Source organism: Leucopleurus acutus (assembly GCF_964270905.1).
Source record: "Leucopleurus acutus genome assembly, chromosome: 13".
Classification (NCBI taxonomy): domain Eukaryota; kingdom Metazoa; phylum Chordata; class Mammalia; order Artiodactyla; family Delphinidae; genus Leucopleurus; species Leucopleurus acutus.
In genome coordinates, this window is record NC_139155.1 from 77610321 (window position 1) to 77632198 (window position 21878).

The window sequence follows — 21878 nt, forward strand, 5'->3', positions numbered from 1 at the left end:
CGGGCTCCAGAGCGCAGGCTCAGCAGTTTTGGCGCATGGGCTTAGCTGCTTCGTGGCATGTGGGATCTTCTCGGAACAGGGCTCGAACCCATGTCCCCTACATTGGCAGGCAGATTCTTAACCACTGTGCCATCAAGGGAAGCCCGATATATACATTTTTTAAAGGTGTACCTCTTACTGTAAGGTGTTTAAAATCCTTTTTGAAACTGACAGTATATATTTAAACTGTGAAAATAAATTATTGATATTCAGGATATAAGTTTTTATTGTGTACTTTTTAGACTGCTAATAGGACAAAAAACAAAAACTAACAGTGATAATTGCCTTTCAGTTATTAAGAAAAAAAAGTAATTTTTAAAAAGTAAACAAGCTACCTCTGGTTGAGCTGGTCTTTCAATTTGACACTCTATGCATAATGTGTGAAAGTACAAAGCAGAGTGCCTGGTACATGAAAGATACTTTTAAAAACAAAAGACAGTACCACTTAGTTTTATCATAGGCTCTTATTAAAAGTTTGTCTCCTCCCTTCCTAGATCCAACAGTTTTCTACTTTGCAGCTACTTATAACAAAATATAATAAGAAGTCTACGTTCCTATCTTCATTTCAACTGCCATTTGTAACTCAGGCTACTGCAACCTGAAATTCACTACTGCAACCTGAAATTGACCACTGCACTGAAACTGCTCATGTTATGTCCATCATGGCTGCATAACTGCCTTTTAGAATGTATTTTATATGGTCTCTCTGGTAGACACAGCTGATTAATCTTGAAAGTTTAAAAATTCATGGTTTTGGTGACACCGGTCCTCCTGGTTCTCATTTCTCACTGACCTTTCCTAGTCTCCTTTATGTACTCCTTTTTCTCTACCCATCCTGTAAATGTAGATGCTCCCCAGGACTCTAACCTCACTGTCTTCTCACTTTTCACACAATTCTCAAATCCAAGTGACGAAATACACAGAACCTTTTGATATATCTTCCATCAAATAAACCAGCAGAAAATGACTACATTATTTTATAGATCCACCAAAAACAGACAAAAAATATGGTAAAACTATTATGTTGATTAATAAATCCAAGTTGTCCCATTACTTTTATTTATGAATTTCCCATTGGCTAGTCCTTGTTAAAGGTACCACATCACTAATGACCTTAATTTTTCTGGACACTAATAAGAGATTCCCTTTATCTTTCACACTGTAAGTAATTGTTTACATGTCTGTCTACCCTCTAATGAGAGATCCCTTTCCCTGACTTTTCATCTTTGCACCTCAAGAAGGAAACACAGATGACTGGGCTATAATATAAGGGAAGTACAGGAAAGAGGAGGATGGGAAAGAAAATAGGAAGAGGTGAAGCGATAGCGGAGGGTGAGGAAAAAGAGGGAATGAAAGTTTTAAAGTGCTAAAAAATATTCTCCTACATCAAAATATTTCATCTTGTTACACAAAAACTGATTTTTGCTACTAAAACCAAAAGACAAGGGCATGTCTTGCACATTAGGTAGTGTTAGAACATAAAAAAAGAAGTTAAAGAAATAATCTCAGGCTTAAGAGTCAAGAAAATATCCAGATGAAATGACACAAAAGCACCCAAAGTAATGTACTTCCCATCGTGTATGTGTGTGTGCATCTGTTAACAGCACACACAAAAATAATTAGAATAGTTGAAAACATGTGAGGCTATTTGGAGTATCACCCCACAGTAGGGCAGGTTTGCTCACAAGGAAGAAATGGTGAATTAATTCAGAAAATGCACTGGCAAGTTGGTATTTGTGTTAACTCAGCTACTGTACACCTGATACTAGGAAAGATCAAAGGTCCAAACTGTTATTGGGGGCAATCAATTATTTTGCTAAAATTGGCATTCAAAGACTAAGGAATTATAAACTTCAAATTCTGTGGTAGTCAAATGTGGGTTGAAACTAGACTAAATTAGAAAATAAACACCTTTCCAATAGAAAGAAACTCCATCATTGGAACAATTTCTAAATTATTTTAAAAGAACATATTTTTTTTACTGGTTTGTTTTTAAGAATATTCTGAAAGCAAAGGCTTTTTCAAGTTCAACATACCTTAGAAATCAGAAATTTTGTATGCTTGATGTTAGTTGTCACAACTCTTTAGGACAAAGCCAAGTTCTCTTTCTTACTTATTATATTCCCAAGGATGAGTAACAAAAGATATGCTACTATAGCAAAAAAACGATATAAATTTCTTTTATCTTTTTGAAACTGCCTGGTCAAATTTCTATAAATATCCCAAACTTCATCTCATATCTAACACTGAGAACTCTTTTAGAGTCCACCAGCAAATGATTTAGTTTTGCTATCAATACGGAGAGAAATGATAGCTCAAAAAGTAATATGCTATTAATCGAACAGGTGAAACCTAATCATCAATATGTTCATTTGTCGCCACTATTAGAATTATTTTAGCTTACATAAAATAGTGTGTTAAATCGTCTTTTTAATCTATTGAAAAAAGTATCTATAGGCTAATATCACTACTTTAAAAGTGTATTCCTTTTATCTGGGTCTAATGATATCAAATAAGAGAATTCCTAAAAATATTAATGTGTATATACAATGTGTTTAACACTGGGCAGCAAATTTTTCTCTCTCCTGGTTACTAAATCGGTATGTACTAAAAAAAAAAAAAAAAAAAGAAAAAAAAAGCTTCAAGAAGATTAATTTGTTCTTGCTTTTTCTCAACTAAATTATAAACTAGCCACATAAATTAACTCATTTAATCTTCACAATAACCCTCTAAGATACTGATTATTATCAATTCAATAACAGCAAAAATAAAAGTTCACCCCAGAAAACTTAAACAACTTTTCTAAAAGCAAATAACTTGTAAAGAGAGGTACGGGATGTGATCCCAACTCTTCTTATTCTAAATGCCCTCCTCTACAGGGCCACTCTGTCCATCCAAAATGACTTAAGCACTGAGATCCTGTTTCAACATCCAAGAAGATGCTCTATTTTCCACTCAGAGAATGAGTGGAAAAGTCATTACACCTAATAAAGTTTTATTATAGCAAATGCTGAATTTTTAAATTGAATCTTTGCTTTAAAATGTTTTCTAATTGTTAAAGTCTTCTAAAATAGTTTTTTTAATCATCAATATTTCTACACTACAAGAAAACGAAGTTCCACGAGGTTCAACCACAAATATAAAGTCTTAAAAATAATAAAATAACTTAATTACATTCCTCAGAAATCAACAGCCTCCCAGTTTTACACAAAATCAAATATCCAAATATATTACATGTATTATTTACATCTGGCTTGCTTAAGTTAGGAAGACTCTGAGTATCTAAATAAAGTGTAAAGATATACAAGCTATACAAAGATCATTAAGCACATCTGACTTTTAAACATTATTTTTTACATTAAAATACTAATTGCTACTCCTTCAATCCCTTTTTTATTTCTACATTTCTTCTTCATCCCCAAATTCCTCTCAAATCATCACACAAACATCTATACCTATTGATCTAAAGTTTTAGGACTGGCTCAGTCAATTCATCAGTGACCAGCTGTGAGAATGCACACTACGCATGGAGAGGCACACTAGGAATGGCAAAGAAGAACAATGCACTAAAGCAAATCCATATATAACCATTCAGACTCCTCGACAATAAAAGTCCAAACTTTAACCAGTAGGAAAATCTAAGTCCTCTGTAAATTTTAGGGAAATGCTAAGATGAATAATGTCCATGAAACATTCATTAGTTAGACCAAATCGATAAAAATAAAAGGAAAAAAAAGTTCCTCTCCATCAATCAAAGCATCTGTAAACAGAATCACACCCATGCACACTAGTACCTTTTTCTAAAATCTGTATTATCCTTTACAGGCAAACTTTGATACACATAATACCTACTGTCTACTTAAATATAATTTTTAATAAATCCTAAATGTACTAAAAAGAGGGAAATATTTCAAGGAAATTCATGGTGATTTGGGGGGGAAAAAAAAAGCCAGGCCCTAATTTATCTGATTTGAAAAAAGAAATCCCAATTTTCATAAATTAGATTTAGTTAATGAGGAAGTGGTTACATTGCTCAGAAATCACTTCATCAAAGCTTTAACACAACCACTTCATCAAAGCTTTAAGACATACAGGCTGGAGAGAAGGCTGCTATTAAATCTCTTGCAGGAAGAAGTGGCAGGAGTAGCCAGCTGAAATTCTGGCCAGCTATCCAAAAGATCTAATCTACCACATAAGGTTTCAAGAGCACCTGTCTGCAGCCAGAAGGTGGGACCCTTAGCTTAGGGCAAGTTCATGGATAGTAAAATAGAATCAAGATTGTGTACCCAGCTCTACAAAAAAAGAAATAGTCACCAACTTCCAATTAAATCTACACTGTGTTCAAAGGAAAGTGAGATAAATATTAGATTTTGACGGTTTTCGTTTTTGATTCTGGCTTGATTGATCTAAAACTCCGTATTTGTTTAGTATCAAAGGCTGCCTTTAAAGCCATGCATATAATAAATGATGGTTAAAAGTTTAGGATTATTTAGAGAAGTAATTCCCAGTTCTGGTTTGACAACTGTCAAGGATGTGTTGACTGACTTTTAAGGGGCATCAAACAATTCTACAAAAACTGTCACCATTTGAATTCACTCGACTGTTGATTTAAAGTTATGCCACATAACACTATAAGGAAGAAAGATAAATTAGAATAATGAAAATAACAAAATAGAGTAATTCAATTCCAAATAGTGTGGTTATAAGGGACTTAGACATGGGTTACTGATAATCATTTTTCTAGTCAAGATTTAATATTCCACAAACATTTAATAATAGAGTATTTAATAAAATGTGATCCAGGAATCTATTTCAAACATCTAAACTACTAACATTATTGGAAAATAAATAAAAGCTACTTCCTCCATTCACCTCTTCCCCAAAGATAGCTGTGGTCAAGCAAAAGAAACCAAAAACCCAAAAGAATTCTAAAGACTCACCTTTTGTTGACCGGCTTTTCATCTTTTTCATAGGGTCGGACAAACCATTTCCCAATCCTAACGAAGTTCTTATCCATTAGGCACCTACAATAATTACATCAAGAATACAGTTTCAATAACAAATTAGCAAGTCGCTGAATTAATAATCACAGATAAGATCCACCATTGAAAATAAAAACATCACCAATTAAACTGTCAAAATGTTTTCCTAGTACTTAAAATTCTTACACTATACTTACTGAAAGAATTTTCTGACTTTGGGTATAGATTTTTATTATGTATTATTCTTATACATGTAAAAAAAAATCAGAATTAATTGGCTGATATATTCCTGAAACATCTTACACTTTTGAATTGCTTCAAATCCAATCACACTTCTATATTAACTTTTGTGTGATCAAGAATGTTGGGAATATAGGCAGCATTTCTTAAGAGTACTTCAGAGATATTCTTCCAAGCCACTGACACCCTTTTTGCAAGTTTTAATGCTGGATCTTTCTTGCTTGGTGTGTGGTAGTCAATTCTTTAGCAGGGATTTCGGTAATAAAAGCATAGCACAGCCTCTTCTAATTAGGTATTTTCCTTTTGTAGACATGGTAAAGCACTTGATTATGGCTTTGCAAAAAAATGAGGAACTGCAGTCATTTCTTCAGTAATGAATATTTTGCTTTCTTCATATCTAAATTGTGCCCCGCTTCTGTTTTCATGCCGTTTTGTGTACATTGTTTTTCCGTGTCAAATCACAGGGTACTCTTTCTGAAGACATGATAATGGCAACTGAACTCAACTCATATAATACCCAAGGTGCACACAATTCAGCTGAAGTGACAACAATATAAGTAGCTATGCTCAAGTTCACTAGAGTACAGGCAGATGACAACTATATCATAACTCCAGTCAATTGTGAGATGCCATCATTTGTAAAGAGCATCCCTAATTTTAACAATATAAAAATGTGGGAGAAAATGTGCATTTTGAAACTGATGAAATACAGTAATCTCTAATAATATTCAATGAAATGATACGTATTTTCTAAGAAAACCTGTCAGAAAGGTGGATATAATTCTTCTATACAAGGTTCTACCTACCAGCAAAAGAACAGCACAGCAATTCTTTGTTGAATATTCAGGCAGTTCTGCACGTGGCTTTTGGCTCTGTAATTTCCACTCCATCAAGGAGGATGGAAACAATTCAAGCCTTCACCCAACTCATTACAGATTTGCATTAGTAAATGGCAATAGTTTCTGCTGGCCACAATGTAACTCCCTATGGGCAGAGCCAATCTGAAGCAGTGTCTCATCAAAAAGTCACTTGCTTCAACTAGTTTTATTTTGAAAATGAACTTCTACAACAATCTTCCTTGCTCACAGTGAAAAAAAAAAATCATTTTCAAAGTAACCAGTCTGTTTTCCTAGGATGATAAGTGAACTTGCTTTTTAGGGTTAAAGACTATATGACCCATTAAAGTTAGAATAGAAAATATGGAATACACAATAAGGTGAAAGTGCTCAAGAAGCAAAACTGAAAAATAAAATTGCCACAGTTTATTCCCTAGTTAAGGGACTTAACTGTGTTTTTTAGGTAGACTACATATATACTGTCACATTTCCTCAGTTCTTTACTCATTTTTAAAGCCCAGATCTATCTTGTAATTGATTAATGTTTCTTTATTCTCCAAAAGCTGTTATTAAATTGAAGGTGTATCTTAAAATCAAAAATGCTTAGAATGAAAGCAATAGGACATGTACAGAATCACATCAAACATTAAACAATGTCTTCTACTGACACACATCTTCACTTAAAGAAATACCACTTCATTATCTCATAAGTCTTGAAGGTCAGAATTCAAAATAATCATTTATTCAACAACAGAGAAAACATGAATTTACAGGTTATGGATAGAAAAAACTTCAAGGCTTTAGACAGTATAATATGAAAGAAAAACATAAAATATCTCTGATTAAAGAGGACAATGTACAAAGTTTGTTTCAAAACCCTTGCCCTTCTATGAAGTAAAACCCACAAATTCTGTTTACTGTTTTCATTCCAGAACAAATGAGGGATTGGAGTGGAAGAGCAGCAGTGCACAGCCAAGACCACTCAAGGACAAAGGCAAAGGCAAAAAGCTAATGAAAATGCTGGGAGCCTAACTCTCTGTGCTAATGTATCTCCTGGAGTTTCCACTACAGATCATATTTCTTTGTCAGGCAAAGTCAACAAAAGGTTATTATCACTAATACACAAAACAGCCATGGAAACTACTGATTCTTCAATCCAAAATCATCTGGTTCCAAATGAGAGTCATGAATGATTTACGTGATTTTCAACCACTAATCAGCTTCTATGTGATCAGTGATTTCCCTCTCACTGAAAGGAAAACATGAAAACACACAATTGCACTGAATGAGCAGTGTTTTTAACACAGTTTGGATTTGCAACTGACTTATTTCTGCATAAGGGAGTCGTCAAAAGTCATACTGTCACCAGTGATGTGGCAGAAAGTTAGCAAAGTCACCAAGTACCTCAGAGAAGGTTGGGACCAAATTAATGAAGACGCTGAATGTGCCCCCTTTCTCTGCCCTGACCTGCAACTCAATAGAGAATTAAAGAATTGCTGAGTTCGATGTAGATATGGTTAAGTATGAAGGCAAAGTTTCTTTTTACTCAAAAACAGGTAAAAAGAACTCAGCAACTATCACCATCAATTTTTACACTCCTCAGTCTCTTAAATCTCAACTGTGGTTGGTCCAAAAGAGAAACTCTCTCTGCCTCTCTCTCTCTCTCTCTCTCTCTCTCTCTCTCTCTCTCTCTCTCTCTCTCTCTCTCTCTCACACACACACACACACACACACACAGATACACACACACGTATACAGATACACATGGAGCCTCCAAGACTAAGCAATACAGAAAGTATTTCCATCTGGTGTTTTGTACTTTAAGTTATGGGAAGAAATGTGATGAGACATGTGGCTTTGCTAAGAAAGACAGTTCTACCACCTGATTGATACCTGGGACTATGCTGGCTCAGGAGCAGATAATATATTGTGGTACTAATAAGCTCTTGGTTCTCAATCATTCTGGGGTCATGATTCTATGTTTAAAAAAAAATCTAATGAAAGTTATTATAGACTCTTTCTCCTAAAAACCGCAAGGAAAAGCAAAATACTACATACAATTCCATAGTGTTGATGAACTCGGAAGCAGATCCTAGAGTGAGAACTTCTGTACTAAACACTACCATTAATCACTACTAACCCTGCTTTGGCCTAGAATCCCTGCCTATCCCATTATATCCCTTCCTCCTCTATTTAATTCTATTCATCCTTTCTGTCCCAGATCAGCACAGCATTCTAACATCTACAACTCTGTACTTTCTCCACTGAGTTGTAATGAATCATTTCTGTGGCTCTTTTCTCCCAAGAAGCTATGAGCAATCTGGGGGCAGACACAGTTATCTACCTTATTTACTGGCAATATTCAACAAATATTTAAGTGCCTATTATGTAATATGCTTTATGTTCTGCTCTAAAGTAACAGGTCTTCAATAAATATCTGAGAAATGAATGCTATTATACACCAATGAGTATTTTCCCATTTGCAGTATAATACTGTTACCCTTCTTGTTTGTAACGACTAATCATGGCCAGACTCACACTGTTATTTGAATTTTCTTGTGTGCATGTGTTTGAGGTAGAAAAAAATTATGTATTTCATTTCTTTATAGTCCATCACCACTCACTCCAGACTAAAATCATAGTAGATACTCAACGTGTGGAAATTCACATAGGTGTTAAAAAACTTTAGGAAGGGACTTCCCTGGTGGCGCAGTGGTTAATAATCTGGCTACCAATGCAGGGGACACCGGTTGGAGCCCTGGTCCAGGAAGATCCCACATGCCGTAGAGCAACAAAGCCCGTGTGCCACAACTACTGAGCCTGCACTCTAGAGCCCGCGAGCCACAACTACTAAGTGCGCGTGACACAACTACTGAAGCCCGGGCGCCTAGAGCCCATGCTCCACAACAAGAGAACCCACCACAAGGAGAAGCCCACGCACCGCAGTGAAGAGTAGTCTCCGCTCACCGCAACCAGAGAAAGCCATGTGCAAGCAACAAAGACCCAACGCAGCCAAAAATAAACAGAAGAGAAGAGAACAGAACAGAACACAATAGAATAGAATAAATGTTTAGACTGGCACTACTGCCCATATGTTTTAATTATACTTGAAGAACAAAGTTAAGCAAATCTTTTTAAGAGAGAGAATGCTAAGGTATAAAAACTACAGAATATCAGAAATATAATTTCCCTCTTTTATAAGTCTATCAACCTTTATTTTACTGTTTTTGAGGGACAAAATTTATATTTAAGTTGATAAATATATAAACCTAGCAGACAAACTTCATCTGCCAAAAAGTGCTTTAAATCAACATCACAAATAGTGCTAAGACTATGTATCAGTTAACCCTGGCTGTCCACTCAGTAATGCCAAGCATTGTTATTGAGATTTTCAAAATTACCTTACTATTAAGATACGACAAAATTCTGTAAAGTAGTTCAATATTATCTTTAAAGATCACAATGTGATTTCAGATTTATAAAATGTTTTGTAAGCAACAGTTCTAGGTAAGTATTCCTCTTTAGAAATAATTCCAAGCCCCCTACTACCTCCCTAGAAAATCACTGTTTCAAGAAGAAAAGAAACAAACACGTGCTGAAAAATAAAAAAGAAATCAGGTTGTGTGTGTGTACATGTTTCTGTGTCATGCCCAACAGCTCTAAATAATTAACTACAAGAACAACCTGACTCTGAAGCTGGCAAGCCCCAATCTCTAACCCCAAAGCCATGGGCTGACCTGACCTAAGTTTACAAGAGCCGCAGCCACAGCCGCAGCATAAATCATCAGCAAGCCATTTCGCAGACGGGATAGTTGGGAGGTTTAGAAGGGAGCCACCACTGGTCTGGCTCTTCTGTGCCCCTCATATTACGCAGGTGTGACAGTTTTCATAGATTTAAAAAGTCCAAGGATAGTGTTCCTCTACCGCATCCTCAACTAAACTGCCCCTCAGTGTTATCATCTACTTACAGAGCTACTTAGATAGACTAAATTTTATATAACTTCGTACCAGAACATCCTCACCAGCATCAAAATCTTTACCTTACCAATCCAATTTACATCAAACATGTATGAAGTCTCCTCCCGAGAAACTGCAGTGCTCTCAATTCCCAACTAAAAACAAAAAAAACCCAACCCATATAATTTAAGGCTGAAGAAACCTTTTTCAACTAATCCCTTCTATCTTCATTACTTCGGATTCCTACTGTGCCCTAGTGGATGCTGTCTCCTCTGGCCAAGTAATTCCTATTATTTCCACCCTCTCCAAAATCTCTGCAAGGCTAAGGTCTTTTGTAGGACTAGCCTCACCTGAAACATCCATTTGACTTTCAAACATTTAGTGTCTAATCCCACTCTCTAACCACACTAATAATAATAATAAATTTAAAGTCTTAATCCTTTCCCAGTCCTAAAAATATTAATAGATGAAATAATTAGTCTTAGGGTGAACATGTTTTTCTCTAGACATTTACAATTAGATATATGCTTTCATTCACTTGTGTCTACAATGTCTGTAGTGTCTCTTCCTTTAATGCACATGCCCCTTAGGTCTAAAGGCTCATTTTTCTACTTCTTTTAAAGAACTGCACACTGTAGCAATTTAACAAAACAGGAATTTATTAATTACTCATTTCCAGCTCCTCTAATCACCTTATTTACCAAAGGATCCTCAATGTTGCAGTATCACATAACCATTTCTTCAACTAGGGCTATACTCTATCACCGTTCTCTACTGAATATATTCGTCGCCTTGAAATCCTTGAACCGCCACATCCAAGGACCTTGCTCCTTTGCCCTCTGATAATCACCTCTATTGGATCACAATACCACAGGGCATTGAAAGCTACTAATTTACAAATATAATGTTACTGTTATCATATAATTCCAATTTTCTCCATGTTATTTTTACTGTACTTTTCCAAATTGAGTATCTTCACTCTAAACACCAACTCTTGGCAAATAAGAAGCTCTGAGCCAAGGCAATTTTACAGCTGTGTTATAAACTACCATGGGTGAATAGGCTGACAATCCATTAGGAAAGCAGCACCAATGGACTACTCCAAAGAGCCATTATGTTTTACAAATATCAAATACCCATAGATTAAAGTCTCCCTAAGTAAGCATGGACCGGACAGAGCGTAACAGCTTCAAGAGACCCATGTAATCTTCCATTGTGTGCAAAGCAATGATTTGCATTTTAGAGGGGGGAAAAAAAAACACAACAAAACCTTTCCATCAAAATCAGCTGTGTTTAATTTTAAAAACTTAAGAAAATTATAATTAAAGTATACTACCACACATAATAACAATTTGACAGCATTATGGCAGACATTTTAAGTATTTCTTCAAAGCTACAAAAGCAAGATTTTCATAAGTCCCATATGTGGTGCAAATCACTGAAGCATTAATAAAAACTCTGGGTGATATGAACTGCACACATATCCTGGATTTGTTTTAAAGCTTTTCAACCAAATGTTCTACTTTATTTAAATAGTTACATGAGAAGGATATGGTATATTATGAAAACTATACAAATTATAATAACATAAGAGTAATAGCCATTAAATCTGCAATGTTAAAAATGCCAAATGAAATTTCTGAAAAAACCTGCAGGTTTTTGTTTTCCAAACTCTATTCACAGCAAAGTGCTTTTCTATTACTGAGTGTGAGACAACCTAAACTTAAAATACAAAGTGTAACCTTTGACAAGTTCATTAGAAATACATACAAAATCCCATGAAATTGCAAAGACTGATGAAGACAGTCTGAAATAGAGCATTATTTTTAAAAAGAGAAAGAGAGAGAAAGCAGGCACAAAAGGGTGAAGCGGGGGAGTCAAGTCAAATTAGCAGATTCTATAGAAGTAAAAAAACAAAATGGTATTTTATTATTCTGGTCATTTTGCCAAAAAGGGATAATTGATCATTAAGAAAACAGGAAGCACACTACCTTCTAAGAGAGGAAAAATAACCATGATTGTATGATCTAAAACCATAAGACTTAGAAGGCCTACACACTTTCAGATACTGAAATTGTGACTCAGGAATCACAGGTGAAGAAAATACCGTAAGAAGCCAATATGGCTCAAAGGTTTCAAAAACATGTATAAATACACCGATAATTGTGTCTTAGAAACATATGTGTTTTTAGTAATATAAACAGCACCTGTTTGGAGTATAGGTTAATAGAAGAGAGAAGACCTCAATTAAGAGGTATGGTAGATTGTATCCTTTTCCCAAATATGTGCTATCGTTCCCTGTCCCACTGACATCAAGCTTGGCCATGTGACTTTGGTACCTCCCACTGATGGATAATACCTTCTCATCCACTTGACTTTAAGCTTGGTGGTAAATGTCCTGGTCAATGAAATATGAGCAGAGATGGCATGTACCACTTCTGAACAGAGGCTTCAATGAATGCGCTATTAAGTATTTTGCCATTGCTCTTTGCTCTTTAGCAGGAATCTTTGACAGGGGGTGCCCCGACAGCATAATTCCTGCCTGGAGGTAAGAGGACATAGAGCAGTGCTGCAGTAAATGACTCACAATGGTCAGCAGCATGAGCAAGAAATGAACCTCAACTGTCAAAAGACAGTAAGAGCTTTCAAGGTCTTTTGTTACTGCAGCATAACTGAGTCTAACCTGATTGATTAAAGAGGCCACTGCAATACTTCGTGAAACACTTATGAAGTTTTAAAGTAGGTCAGTGGCAATCAAAATGAAGAGAACTGAACTGACTAGAGGAATATCTGGTAGGCTGGAGGAAAGCGGTGAGGATATATAATAAGAATATATAAGGATATATAGTAATATATAGTAAGAACCACAAACAAGGAAAAATAAATAACTTAGGGGACCAAGAGAGTAAACAGGCCACCCCATGGAAGTAGGGTTAGATGAATTATATATGACCCCCAAAGAACAGAATCAAGGTAAAGAAAAGAAAACTACAGGGAGACAGACTTCTGCTCAGCATAAGAAAGACTTTCTAACAGTGAGTATTCTCAGAAGATGAAAAGAACTTTGGAAAGTTCAGCTCACATAATCAGAAGTATTCAAGGAATACATAAAAAGGATATTATATTTAGAATGGTATTCCAGAATTAGCTGGGTAAACAGACTAAATGACTTTTAATGTTGTGTCCAACCTTGGAAATAGTAATATCAATACTTCTGTTAGCGAAACTAAGTCAATCTTATCTAAATAGAAATGCAAAGACATAACAGAAAATTGCTGAGAGTAAGATAGTAAACTGTATTTCAATAAATTTAGGTTGTAAACAGATAAGTAAGTTACAGCAAGTGCTCTAAGCTATGAGAAGAACAAAAGGGCAAGCATGTATTAGCCAACCCAGTTTCTGTTGACAATGAATAAAGAGAGCTAAAAACAATCATGTAAAATGCTTCCCTGTCTCATGAGTAGGGTAATTTTCATTCATATAACACAGTTACTTAAAGTTTGATGAAAAGACAATATTATTTTAAAGGACAAAAGAACTATTAAAAATTTTCAAAAGAATCTCAACTCACCCATTCTAATAGTAGAAAGGGAGCCGAACAGCTTAATTATTCATTATTTTCTAAAAGAAACACTGTTTTGTTTCAAAATAAACTCCTATAGGAGAATTCAAATTAAAATACGCAAAATAATAATTTATGGGGAAAAGGAATTAATAATTATTGAAAATAGGTCAAGTATTATGTGGCAGGCATCATATACAACATCTAACAAAAGCTCAAGATGCATAGTATCCTACATTTAACTTAAAGGGCATTAACTAAGACTTTGTGAGGTTAGGGCAACTGTCCAAATAACAGACCCTGAAATCAAACCAAGGCCCAACCCAAAGTTCTTCTGAACTATCTCAAGCTTTATTGCATGACATACTGCATATGACACAATTAACTTTCTTATAAAATAATAATTCAATCTGACCTAGACTACAGTTTCTATCATAAACTCTGAATACATGAGCACAGAATGAATTAATTTTCTGCATTTCTCTTTTCTCCCAGTTTTTCTGCTCTTCTAATTTTCTTCCAACAAAGAAACATGCTACCATTTAAAACACAAAATACTAAAAAGAATACAATTCAATCACAAATTCATTAATATTTTTCTGAAAAGAATTATGATATAAAAAACAACACAGTGAGCTACAATTTTTAAAAATATGTACTTTGTTCCATATACATTAAAAAATTATTGGGGCTTCCCTGGTGGCGCAGTGATTGAGAATCTGCCTGCCAATGCAGGGGACATGGATTCGAGCCCTGCTCCAGGGAGATCCCACATGCTGCAGAGCAACCAAGCCCATGTGCCACAACAACTGAGCCTGTGCTCTAGAGCCCGCGAGCCACAATTACTGAGCCCGCGAGCCACAACTACTGAAGCCCATGCACCTAGAGCCTGTGCTCCGCAACAAGAGAAGCCACCGCAATGAGAAGCCCGCGCATCACGAGTAGCCCCTGCTCGCCGCAACTAGAGAAAGCCTGCACGCAGAAATGAAGACCCAACGCAGCCAAAAATAAAATTAATTAATTAATTTAAAAAAATTATGTTAAAAGGACTGTGTTTAAAGGTACATTAATTACTATACAGATATAAGAGCTTTATTCTGGCACAGAATTATGGAAATAGTAAATTTTCCACATTTTCCTGAAGGGACTTTGTGTATACGTGTGTTTTGTTTTGTTTTGCAATGGGAGAAAGAACTGCCAAATATCTGGAATATTTAAGAGTACTCAACTCTTAAAATCAGTGCTTCTAAAATATACTGCCTTAGTAACAGATAGCCTCTAGGTCTACTCCAAATCACAGAAGCAGGAACAAAAGTTCAGAATGAAAAATAGATAAATTTGGTGGGAAAGGTCTTTCTGAGTGACTTAAATTATGACAACTTATTAACTGTAACTTAAGAATCCTAAGCAGTGATATTACCCTAGATAATAGCTTGGATAAGAAACTTAAAGGTACTAGAATGTCCTTCCAGTTTTGATCACCTAAAAGAACTATATATAAACTCAGGGAAGGAAGTACGAAGTTTTTCCCATAGACATTCTTAAATAATCCATTCTTTCTCATCTATACCTCCCCTTAAAACACCATCCAGAGCCTGGGACATATTGTAATGCCAGCAAGTAAGGAGGTGCTCAAACAATGATGAGGACAGGTCAAAAAACCACAGGAGCCCTCATGAAGGGGCTTCCCCCCGGCCGAATCTGCAAGTACTTAGGCATCAAATTAAATGATAGTGATAAATTATAATTCACTGAGTAGAACAGGAATCCCTCTTTTCCAAATTTATATAGATAGAAAGATTAAGGGAGGAAGAGAAATAGATAATCAATCCATGGCAGAAACTGAAAATCTTTTCCTTACAAAAGAATGCCAACAAATAGAAGGAATGGTGACATTACAGTCATACAAGTAATAACTGATAGAGACAAGGACCACCAATAGAAGCTTAACCAAGTGACTCAGAATTTCATAACAAATGGGATAATTACACAATCTCACTGGATCTGGCCACAAATTACTTATTAATTTCAAAGACAGAAATAACAAAGATCATAGTTACTTATTAATCTACAGTGGAGAACCTTGGCAGAACACCACTCACAAGAGGGATCAATGCTAATAATCGTCAATAATGAGAGGCTCAACAAATGGGCCTCCTCTTTCGATACACTGAGAAGGACACAACATGATTTCTATGGTACTCCTATTGAAGAAGCATAAACTAAATCTAATCATGAGGAAACTATCTCAAATTGAGGTACATTATATAAAACATATGGCCTTAACTCATCCAAAATGTCAATGTTGAGAAAGAAAAAGAAAGGTTAAGGAACTCTTCTAGATTTAAAATGACATGAGAACTAAATATAATGCATGATTACTACTAATCTTGGGGGAGGGAAGTTAAGCTAAAATGAACGTAACTGGGACAAATGGGAACATCTGAGTTGAACTATGGATTAGATAATGGCATTTTATCAAGGTTTTATTTCCTAATTTTCATAATTGTACTGGGCTTATAGGAGAGGATGTCCTTGTCCTCAGGAAATGTACACCTAAATACTTCGGAGTTACAGAAAAAGAATCTCAAGTGTGTAAATGACTCTCAGGCGTTTAAGGGAATAAATCTGAATGCACACACATGCACACACATGATTCACATTGGGTGCAAAAGCAGGGTGGGTGAGAGGGTGAGGAATCACACAAATTATAAAGCAAACTGGGCAAAAGAAAAACTGTTAGTGAAGCTGTGTGAAAGGATATATGGAGTACTTTGTGCCACTCCTAGAAATTCTCTAAGTTTGAAATTGTATCAATATAAAAAGAAAGAAGAGATTTATATACATTTTTATAAAGTTGTATGTGAAAGTGTTTTCAGAATTACAGGAAACCCTCTGAGTATCTAGCATTATACGTGGGTGTGTCAAAACCACCGTGATGATATTCCTTCTCTTACCTTTCTAACAGATTGTGGATCGCTTTGAAGAGCAGCGTCCGACATTCGTAGGAAAGGCCATTTTCCCAGAGTCCTTCTTCCACAACTGAAAATAAAACAAAACAAAGCAAAACAAAAAAATGAACCAGTAAGCAGGGCATCCAAATAAAAATAAAAGAAACTTTAAAAATATTTTTCTAAAGCAAAGTTAATGAGCTAATTTAAGTAGATTAAATCGCACTGAAACACAGAAAAGAAGTTAAATAATTGCCCAAAGTCATAAGATACTTATGTACAGAAGGGAATAATGTGTTTTGATTTTACAGTTATTGAAATATAGGCATGGTACAATCCCCCCCACATAAAGGTCTTACCAACCTGCCTCTTCAAAGTTTGAAATCATCCAAAATTCTCAAATTAATCTTTCTACCTAATAATGTCACAAAGACTAATTTTGTTATTAAAGTTCTATTTAAAGTAACAAAATGTCACAAATTAATACAAAGGTTACCATATGTATTTTAAGAGAGAAAACCAGGAAAAAATATCCAAAAATGACATTACACAAATTTCTTTAAATGTTTTGAAAGCAGTATGTGAATATGATTTTAAGGACATGATTATAGGGAGAATGTCAGAAAATTAAATCTTAATATAACATCAAATTTATTTCCTGAACTCATGATTTCATTAATGTTTAACATTTGGGGAAGCATCATATTTGCCTTTGAAATATGTTGTAGCATTACTTAGAGCCACAAGTAACTCTAACACAAGAGAATCCAACAGACTAACAATGTTTCATGTATTCCTAATGTTCTTTTCATATGTAAAAATTATAAAATGCCCTAGAGAAGATAGTTAATTTTCTTCTATACTATATTAGTTCATTTCAACATAGCAAAAAATTGAAAGGATGCAAACATCTGCAGAAGAAAATTTCCTCTGCCTTTTACTTGGTGTCTTGACAAAAGTACTCACCAGAGAAAATTTTGACAGAGAATTGAAACACATGTTAAATCCACAACGCATTTTTAATGCATTTACTACACCAACTGACATCTCAAAATGCATCTCTCCTTATTTTCCAATGAGAAAGAATTCAAAAAAGTGTAGTTACATTTAAGGGTTTTCTCTACAGGACTTTTTTTAAATGATAAAACTGGATAAATATTTTTTTTCTTGGGATGTCAGATAACTCTTTATCTTCCTATGTGGCTAATCATGACCTACCAAATTTTTCCAAATTAACCTCTTCAGAGACATTTTATATTATTTATAACTAGAGAAATGGAAATAAAGTACAGCAAATAAACAAACATTCCTGCTATCAATACATTATCTCTGCTCAAGACAAAACATCCAAAAATTTTCTACAGTCCTCTAAAGGCATCATGAATCTCTATTTTCACACATTTATCTTTGGGGTAGAGCTTTCCTGAGTGAGAAAGCAAGCTAACATTTCAATAAAAGGAACATCCCATATTAATTAGCTTTTATTTCCTAATGTACGCTAAAAATTCCTAAAACTTCATCAACATTCAAAGTCCAACTCTTCTGAATTACTCTTCAAATCAGTCACCAGTAACAGTTTTTTCTACATATTAGTCTTTTGTGCCGTAAAGAGTACTGGTGATGCAGTATTTATGAAAAAAGTGTCCCATTCATCTTTCCAAGATTTTCTTCCAAGTTGGTGACACCCATTCTGCATATTAAAAAAAAACTTTTATAATTAAAACCTTCAAACATATTTTAATATAGAATAACAGGCCTCAAATAAATTCCTAAACCAAATTATCAACATTGTGTCATCTGCTTAACCACCCTTTTTTCTTTCTTTCTTTTTGTTTTTCTTCATATATTCTGAGGCAAATCCCACTCCCAAGTACTTCATTATATATCAAATCAGAATCTAAACAAGGTCTATCAATTACCTCTCAATTTATATCTCTTAAGTCTCCATAATTTGCAACAACTCATCTCCTCTCTTCAAACATGGCATTTATTTACTGAAGAAACCAGGTTAGCTGTTTTATAGAATACCTCACATTGTCATCTGATTGTTTCCTCATGATATTATTTTTTAATGTTGGCGCTACGTTGACCTTAACAGAAGATGTCAAAGGAAAGTTCTCAAACAACAGAGCTCTATTTCTTCCTCAAATGATCCTTAAATAATTTGTTAACTGAAATGTTGAAGGGTTATAACTGTCTAGACATGCAATGTGGAATACTAAACAAATGTGAGCATGCACAGGCAATGCCAATTACATCACCGTCTTAAGATACCATTATGATTTTATCCTGATTTTAACAATTTTTAAAATAGGTCTTAGAAATTTTTTCTTGAAAAATAATCTTACAAGAGCAATTACAAAAAACCCACACCTAACATCATACTTACAGTTAAAACCCTGACTATTTTCCCCTAATATCAAAAACAAAGCAAGGATGTCTGCTCTTACCACTCTTATTCCACATTACAGTGGAGGCCTCAGCCAATACAAGAAAAAGAAGTACCAGGCATACTAACTGGAATGGAAGAAATGAAATGATCTTTTTTTTTGCAGATGACATGACTATTAGAAAGTCCTAAAGAATCAACAAAAAAAAAGCTACTAGAACTAAAACTGAGTTTAAGTCAGTTAAGGTCAACAGATACAAAACAGTCATATTTCTATAAACTGTAATGAATAATTAGAAAATTTTAAAAATTTGAGTACCATTTATAATAGCACCAAAACCCAAGAAATCCTTGGATCTAAATCTTACAGTTGGGAGACTTACACCAACTGATTTCCAGATTTACTATAAAGCTAGAATAAACAAAACAATATGGTACACTACAGAAAGGACAGATATACAGATCAATAGAACAGAATAGAGTCCAGATATAGACCCACAAATATATGGTCAACTGATTTTCAACACAGCTTGCAACGGCAATACAGTGGAGAAAGAACAGTCTTTTCAACAAATGGTGCTGGATTTAATGAATATCCCAATGTAAAAAACTCAGCCTCAAACCCTACCTCTCACACCATACAGAAAACCTCAAAATGGATCATAAAACAAAATGCAAAACCTGAAACTATAAAACTGTGAAAATATAGGAGAAAGCTTTTATAAGCTGAGGTTAACCAAAGACTTCAAAGATACGACACCAAAAGCATGATCCATAAATAAAAACTGTTAAAAAGAGCTTCATCAGTATGAAGAACTCAGTTCCTTAAAAAGCACTCAAAAGTTACATTAAGCTATGGAGAAGATAAGCCACAGATGGGGGAAAAGCAGTTACAAATCACATATCTGACAAGGACTTGTATTCAGAAGATGCTATTCTTGAAAAATAATCCCTAAACAACACAAATTAAAGAAAAATTTTTAGAGAATGGACAAAAGATTTGAACAGATACTTCACCAAAAAAGATACATGAATGGTAAATAAAAACATGAAAATATGCTCAAAACATCACTAGTCATTAAGGAAATGCAAATTAAAATCACAGTAAGATAACACCCATTACAATGGCTTAAAAGAAAAACTTAAAATACTAAGTGCTAGTGAGCATACAGAGTAACTAGAATTGTCCTATACTGCTAACAGAAATGCAAAATTAGTACAGTCACTGTGGAAGTTGACTTTGGCAATTTTTCTAAAGTTAAACATACACTTTACATACAGCCCAGCGATATCCTTCCTAAGTATATATTCAAGTAGAATAAGAACTCAGGTTCACATGAAAAACTTCAGCAAATGTTTTTACTTGTTTTTTTTTACCCCCCCATAATTGACAAAAAGTGGAAACAGTTGTCTCTCAACTGGGGAAAGGACAAACAGTGGAAAATCCATATAACAGGATATTATTCAGAAATAAAAGGAACTACTGATACACTCAAACCATGAATGAATGTCATTATGCTAAGTGAAAAAAGCCATACTCAAAAGACCACATGCTATAAGATTTCATGCACATAACATTCCTGCAAAGGTAAATGAGGTAACGTAAACTGCTCAATGGTCTCCAGGGATGGGGGTGGTTGGAGGAGGGCTGATAACAAAGGGACATGAGAAATTGGGGCAAGAGGTGGATGGGGGTTGGGGGGGGCAGGTTCTAGATTATGCTTACATTGATTTTTTGAAATTCATTTTTAGTGCTAAAAATGAGAACAGGGTGTGAATTAAAAGGACTCCTATTCTAAATATGTATTCTAAACATAATTGTTTTTACCCAAAGGATTGGTGTCTATTTGGTTAACCTTCACTCATAAATTATTAAAAGCAAAAAACAAAAAAACAGTTTAAGCAAAAAGAGACCGCAGACCCGACCACAGTGTTCCTCCCCAACAACACAATATACTGTTATTTATATTATGTACTTTATGTGAATTCCTATAATACAAATAGAACAAAGTAATTCAGGAAAATATTTTTGTTTTTAAATATTAAAAATTAATTTGAAAACGAACCTTTATTAATATTATTAAATAATTAAATTCTTATATCTACCTCATATAGTATTAAAAAGTTTAGGAAATAATGTAAATGAAAACAAGGAAGAAAGTAATTACATGAAGTAAAACAGATCCCACTACATTAAGCTCTTGTTTAAGAAAAGTAAACTAAAGGTGAAAAAAAAAATTATGAATTATCCTATAAGTTAACCAGTAAAATTTTAAATAAGTCAGTAGAGGTAATTAAAAAGGATACAGTGTTTGGACTTCATATAAACATTAAAATTTCATAAGTTACATATTTTATTAAAGATTTGAAAGCAGTCAGTAATTTACTAGAAGTCAACAACTGTGATCCAAGATTAACCACTCTAATAAATACTATTATTTAAGCTATGGATTTAAGGATAATGCATTAACATGCTAACCCTTTTAATTTACTATCTGTATATAGCAAATAAACTTGTGGAAAGGAATATAAGTCAGACCATACTTTATTTCTTATCTATTTCACATTAAAAATTTCCAGAAATACAAGAGTGATGTATATTTCAATGAATCTCTAAAATTCCAAAATAAGTTAAATCTAGAATGACATTTTTGGAGTCTAATAATAGATATTTGGCCGATAATCACTGTCCAACAGTTCTTGGCTGTGTTATACTTCAAGCACCAGGACAGAAATTAGGAATGCTCTCAAAAATTAAATAGAGACTTTGAAAACCACTGTGAGGCAAAATTACTTTAAATACTTGGCAGAACTGCTATCAAATGTTTAAAGTCTTTTATTTTAAAATAATAAGAAGAGGGCTTCCCTGGTGGCGCAGTGGTTTAGGGTCCGCCTGCCGATGCAGGGGACACGGGTTCGTGC

The 21878-nt window shown here is 34.5% G+C and overlaps 1 protein-coding gene across 2 annotated transcripts in view; it reads right to left on the minus strand.

Annotated features, from left to right (window-relative positions):
• MED13L (mediator complex subunit 13L) overlaps positions 1–21878 on the minus strand; it is a 301913-nt gene that overhangs the window by 117206 nt on the left and 162829 nt on the right. For both annotated transcript variants that reach the window (XM_082853249.1, XM_082853248.1), the window contains exons 3-4: positions 16574–16658; positions 4980–5063 (exon numbers count right to left, since the gene is read on the minus strand). In XM_082853249.1, the coding sequence (XP_082709375.1) occupies positions 4980–5063; positions 16574–16658 (169 nt within the window). The remainder of the gene's footprint in view (positions 1–4979; positions 5064–16573; positions 16659–21878) is intronic.